This window comes from Pundamilia nyererei, unplaced genomic scaffold (genome assembly GCF_000239375.1).
Source record: "Pundamilia nyererei isolate P.nyererei 1_Seehausen unplaced genomic scaffold, PunNye1.0 scaffold00001, whole genome shotgun sequence".
Lineage (NCBI taxonomy): Eukaryota > Metazoa > Chordata > Actinopteri > Cichliformes > Cichlidae > Pundamilia > Pundamilia nyererei.
This window is the reverse complement of record NW_005187402.1, coordinates 7,603,586-7,609,730: the sequence shown is the minus strand read 5'-3', so window position 1 is coordinate 7,609,730 and position 6,145 is coordinate 7,603,586. Positions and strand designations below refer to the sequence as shown.

Genomic DNA, 6,145 nt, shown 5'->3' with positions numbered 1-6,145 from the left:
TGTCCTCTTTTGCTCAATGAATTATTCATCTTGTATTGGTTATTAAGTCATTTCGCAAGTAGCAGTGTCTTGATGTGTTGCTCATACTGAGACACTGTGTATTCGTGTGATTGATGCAATTCGCATGCTCATGTTTTATTAGCCAGTGGCTGTATGATGCATTGTTTAATTACTCATAGTTATTGCAGACCATGGTATTTCTGCTGGTTGACATGGGAGGTTTGGGAGTTGCTTGCACAGTTATTCCCGGCCTAGAATGTGACCCGTGGGAAGGGTGACTGCGCGTAAGCAAGATCTGCATGCAAAGGTAATGAGTCTGTGTTGCCATTAGTAAAAGAAAGCAGTGCTTTTTCCTCAGTAAATGAAACTCGAGTTAACTGAATTTGCTAAACAAAATTTGTTTTCTAAAAATTATTTGGTAATGGCCAAAGCACCTATTTATTTCATCTAGAGCTGGGAGATACTTATTTGTATCTCTCTGAAATTAGTAGTCAATTTGACAGTTAAAAGATTTGTACCAACAAAGATGGACATCTTTGGTTAAACAACCTTTTTTTGATTTATTTTACTTTTAATGTATAACACCAGTTAATTGTTGTTTCTGAGATCTTATGCCATGCACCACGCTGCAGTGCCCCCCTTGTGCACTTTCTCTCAGGGGAGATGTAAACGAGAAACCTGCTCCTTTTTGAACATGAACTTTATTTGGAGTTGTGGTTGCTCGTTTTCCTTTTGTTTTGCTTTGTTCATTTGTCTCTTTTAATTCTATTTTGTTGTACTTTTTCAACATGTTCAAAATAAAGATTAAATCAAATCAAATCAAATCAAGACAGACATGTGAACCAGCATGTTTCAGAACTTTGATATAGAAAATGAATGGCTCTATGTAGGGTGTAATCTGGTGTGGTTGTTAGTGGAGAAATGTGAACCTACACTAACGTGTGGGAAAAGAAGGCGCCTGCTAATGTCAACCACACTCTGCAGGCTAATAATCAGGTTTTTATTTATTTAGTTTTTTTGTGCGTGTGTGCAATCTTATGTGTGATGTGATACATTTTGTATTTTAGTGAAGAATTGGTTTCGGAAGGCCCTTAAGTGGTTTTGTTACAGTTTTTAGTCTTTTTGCTGTTTATTTATCTTGTTTTGGGTCCTATAACTAGCGAATTGGTCACAGGCAGTTGCTAACGCTACTAGGTAATCCTCTAATGTATTTACTTCACCCTCATATGTCAGCACTACCCTTCACTCCTGTTGAAGGGTAGTTGTTTGAAATACTCACCTGAAAGTTGAGAGAAATAACTCAGGATCTACTCACTTGGTTGTTAATGCTTATTTCGCCTGCCATGACTGTAGGCCGCCAAAATTCAGCGGCATTCTATTCCCTGATTTCTATATTGCTGCTAGTGTCTTGATGTATTAGATGACCCCTGGACAAAACCATTAAAGGCTTTCAAATTTTGTCACGGTTAGGGTGCCTGAGAATTCCAATGTTTAAAGGATTTGTTGCTTTTCTTTTTTGGAGGTGGTGGACTCAATAAGCCAAAAGGCAAGATGCTCTCCGTTTGATTCAGTACCCGCTAGAATAGGAGAAAAAAACAAAACGCTTGACTAAAACTATACTTAAGGTAGTACATGTGTTATGTAAGACCGTCTTCTTTGAGTGTCCTTCATCAACTAAGCATTACTTCTCAAAGTAGTCCCACTTGGGAATATAAAACAATGCCGTTTGTGCATTGAACAAATGTGTATTTTTAGGGCAAGGGTAGGCTGATGGCTGAAAGAAAAGAGAGTTTGATGATATCATAGTTGGCTTGCGTCAAGCCCTTTTTTTGTGTTTAAATATTTTTTTTCACTCTAGAATAAAAAGATCATTAGTATGAAAGCTTTTCTGCCTAACGGCATCATTTCTGAGTGATTAATCAATATTGATCAGGTGACCAAAAAAGCCCTTGTATCTGTTGCATCAGTGATTATTTTACAGGTAATTACACACACTCTAAATAAACTGGAATGCAGGCCTTTTCCAGAATACCTAGTTGTGGTGCCCACTTTCAAGTGCAAGGCAAAATTAGCAAATGAGTCAACCCCCGCCATCTCTCTCCCTCTCTCTTTTTTTTTTCCCTCCTCCATGTCTCTCTCGTGTGCCTGTTGCCATGGTGATATGACACGCAAGCAGAGGAGGTCAGATGAGACATAACGGAGGGGGGCTGGAGGTGGCAGTGATAGAGGGCGGGCTGCCTAATAAACCACGATTGTAACAGCTGAATTGTTGAATATTTTTCAGCAATAGGGCATCTGCAGCAGTATTGCAGAGTTCATTTCTCCCCGAGTAAGTTGGCTGTCTTAGACTGTCACAAACGTTGTATTGATACCTTAACCCTCCGCAGTCACCACCAGCAGCCTTTCTCAGCAGATTTACCCGTGTGAAGTGAAACGTTTAAGTTGGCTCCCTTGTCCTACAGATATATGGAAAAAAGTGTGGGTTGCTGGAGCACCTCTTAGACTGAGATGAGCGATAAATACTACCCAACTAATACTTGAAAGAAAAGAAAGTTGTACAGTTGCATGGAAAAGTATGGAGACCCCTGAAGAATATCTGATTTAATTAAAAAGAAAATATTTTTTTTTTGTTTGTCTTTTTTGCGCTGGAAGTATCGATGGTGTCCTGTTTTTGGTTACTTCTTGAGTTCAGTCCTTCATCAATATTTACAGTGTTAATATTGTAAACCTTCTTGACTTTGGTTGAGAGGCAAGTGACATTGTTGAGGGCAGCAGTGTTTCAAAAATTGAACTATTTATAACACAGAACGCTGTGAGCACAGTGAGGAGGGGAAAAAGAAATCCCTATGCTGACGGCCTTTTTGCGCTAAGGACTTTGTAAGTGCTGACGTTCATTGGACTTGTATAGAAAATATATACTGAGACGGCAAAAAATAGCCTGTGGAAATTGGTCTATAGGCACATATCACAGCAGTTTTTGTTTTCCTTCTTCTTTGTCAAGGAACTGTCTTTGCCACACCTTTTTCTGAGATATTTTTGGGCAAGCATGGCACATGCCTAAAACAGCTGGAAACTGTTTTTCAACTGCTGTTTGATTTAAAAAAAAAAAAAAAAAAAAAAACTTGAAACCTTACTTGAACATAATCAAGCTTAAATTAAGAAAAACGAGCAGTGCCTAAACAAAATTAACTGGAGGAGCATTTCAACTATGATGAAAGTGATTTCTTCCAGGATGACTATGCTCCCTTCAGTAATGCAGAAATGGTTGCTGCATGGTTTGAGCTTGAAAGGAGAGAAAATACTCAAAACAAGGCACCTTGCAGCAGTTCTCAAGCTTACTAAGGTTTAAGTCGTCACCATATGTTCAGGTTCATCTGCTACTGTATTCAATTCTTTAGCTAATAAATTAATGGGGTTCTCAATCACAAACTCTACTGTTACTGTTTTTATTACACTAGAAACAACATTTGGGTTACATTTTGTAACTTGGTTTTCCCATGAAGAACCTGCAAAAGGTATATCCGCCCCAGGGTCAAACTGTACAGTGGAGGCTCAGCCTGTTTTTAAATGCCTTAAATTACACCATTTAAAACATTTTCCTTGCCAATGCCTTATTTTCTTAAATTCTTTATCCCTAAATTAGTTTTGTGTTTATTTTATTTTATTTTTTATATATAAGCCATTTTATTTTTCTGTGTGGGAACCTAATGGCTTTTTAGCAGAGTGTGTTAACTATGTGAAGTGTGGCCTTTTCTGAGAATTTATTTTCTTCACCATTTGTGGTAGGACCATTTTAAACCAGGACATGTTGCTTTGGGGAGAGAGAGAGAGAATGTATATTAGACTTTATCATTATTACCTGCTTAACTTGAAGCAGTGTATTTAAATTGACAGCAAAAGTTACTTTCACTTTGTCCCGGATAATCAATTAACCCTGAAGATTTGTTTTACAATTTCTGAAGTTTAATACAGGGTTTTGCCTTTAGTGGCTTTAACGTTACCTTTGATACTGCTGCCCTTCCACCACAACAAAAATAAACCATCTTTGATTTTGAGAGACAATGCAGGAGGGTGGACTGTCAGTGAAGAAAAAACCCCCAAAAACTTAGCCATGCTTTCATGGACTACAGACCATTTTACAAATAACTGCCCGTTGCCAAAATCTTAGAATTGCCAGTCTCATTACAATTTCTGGATACACTCAGATAACAACAGTTCCAGACAAGCTCCATAAAAAGCCTCAGTCACACCAGGCCTCTTATTGTATTACTGCTGGAAACTACTGTTTTCAGTTTACATTAATTTATTTCAGCGTCTTATAGAGTGGGTCGTGATGAAGAGATTTGAATTTTGCTCAGCGAGTATATGCAGCTTTGTATATACTCGCTGGTTTGTATTTGTTCAATTGGAGACTGCATCCTTCTTTACCCCAAGGTTTAGTACTTTAAATGTTTGACCAGTTTCCTTTTTTTGAACTGTAAACACCTTAACAGGGACCACTAAGGTGAACTTGTGTCAGGTGTAAATCAAAAATCACTCAACAGGCTTCAGCCAGATATAAGAGCTTAACATAAAAATATTATTGGCTCATAATGTTCTGCAAAAACACTTTTGTGGCCGTTATTCAAGCCATAAAGTCGGGATAGAATTTGGCGTTGTGGGGAATACTGGCGTAAATTGGTGTAGATAGAGGAATTTAATCACTACACATATTCCATGAACTTTACTGGTTGGACACATCTGTTTTATTCTTTGCCATGTGGAAAGCACTTTGTAACACTGCCTTTGAAAGGCGCTAAAAAAGGAAGTTGTTGTTGTTGTTCAGGGTGTACAGAGACAAAAAAAAAAAGACAACATGGCACTTTCCCTTCTGGTTTTCCACCTCACCTCAGAGTCAGTCAGTTCAGTCATTTCCTTTCTTGTTACTCTGGGCTTTGTGAAGGAGAGATCAGTGTACCATGATGACTGTGCATTTTTTGCTCCCTGTGTAATTTTCCCTCTGACCCTTTCTTTACAGAAACAAATCATTGTGGACCCCCTGGCGTTCAGCGAGGAGCGCTTCCGCCCTTCCCTGGAGGAGCGCCTTGAGAGCATCATCAGTGGTGCTGCCCTCATGGCTGACTCTTCATGCACACGTGATGACCGCAGGGAGCGCATTGTGGCCGAATGCAATTCTGTGCGCCAGGCTCTCCAGGACCTTCTGTCTGAGTATATGGGCAATGTAAGTCTCTTTTCAGTTTTGTTTTCTTGTCATGTTATCTCGTCCCATCTTCTTTATTGTAGGCAGAACAATTTTCTAAGGTCAAAGGTTGTGCAACGGACTACAAACACAATTCATTCTGGCATGGATTGAGTTAAACTCTTAACATTTGACTTTATGTGAGTGTAATATGCGAGTCTTTACATAATCTGTTCCACTTGCAGGCACACCAATACCAACACATAACTGTCAGTGACAATTAATTCGATTATGTAAGTGATTACATAGCTAATCCTTGACCTTGCTTAATGTCATAAAGTATAGTACTCAATATCAACAGTGCTAACCACCATGCCACCGTGCTGCCCATAGTACTCAATATATAAACTAAATTGTGAAATGTGGTCTTACTCAATATTTTTTGTTGTGAACAACTTTTTAAACTGAAGTACTAGTTTGTTTCTGAAATTCAGCGGAAAGAAAAGACTTAGGAAAGTCTATACACATATAGAAAAGATGAGAAAAATTACAATACTAAATATTGCAGAGCATAATGACCAAGCTAGAGACAATTAAGCCCAGTCCACACAGGAAACTATTTGTTTGATGGTCATTTCTTGGTCACTGATGGTTGGTCATTAGTGGACATTCCAAGCTCCAAGTTGCCTTGGTGACCCCCTAATATATTTACTACCTTGTCATGTCAATCTACTGTATCCTGTGCTCTCATTGGTAGCTGCTTTAGTTGCTTGCCTCAAAGTTGAGAAGTTGATTTTTCAGCCATTACCAGCAGTTACTTCACCCACCATTGCTGGATGTCAGAACTGAGCCTGCTGATTTATTAAATGCTAAAATTACTATTCTGTCTGTAACAAAAAGTAATATATTTATTCCTGGCCTCGGCCCTGCATGCCATGCCTGTGAAATCTGTTTAGAATTTTAAGG

The 6,145-nt window shown here is 38.6% G+C and overlaps 1 protein-coding gene across 1 annotated transcript in view; it reads left to right on the top strand.

Moving 5' to 3' along the window:
* The first annotated feature begins 5,016 nt into the window (after window positions 1-5,016).
* ctnna1 (catenin (cadherin-associated protein), alpha 1) overlaps window positions 5,017-6,145 on the top strand; it is a 54,572-nt gene continuing 53,443 nt past the window's right edge. The window contains exon 1 of the mRNA XM_005719633.1: window positions 5,017-5,221. Coding sequence (XP_005719690.1) covers window positions 5,114-5,221 — 108 coding nt within the window. The 5' untranslated portion in view covers window positions 5,017-5,113. The remainder of the gene's footprint in view (window positions 5,222-6,145) is intronic.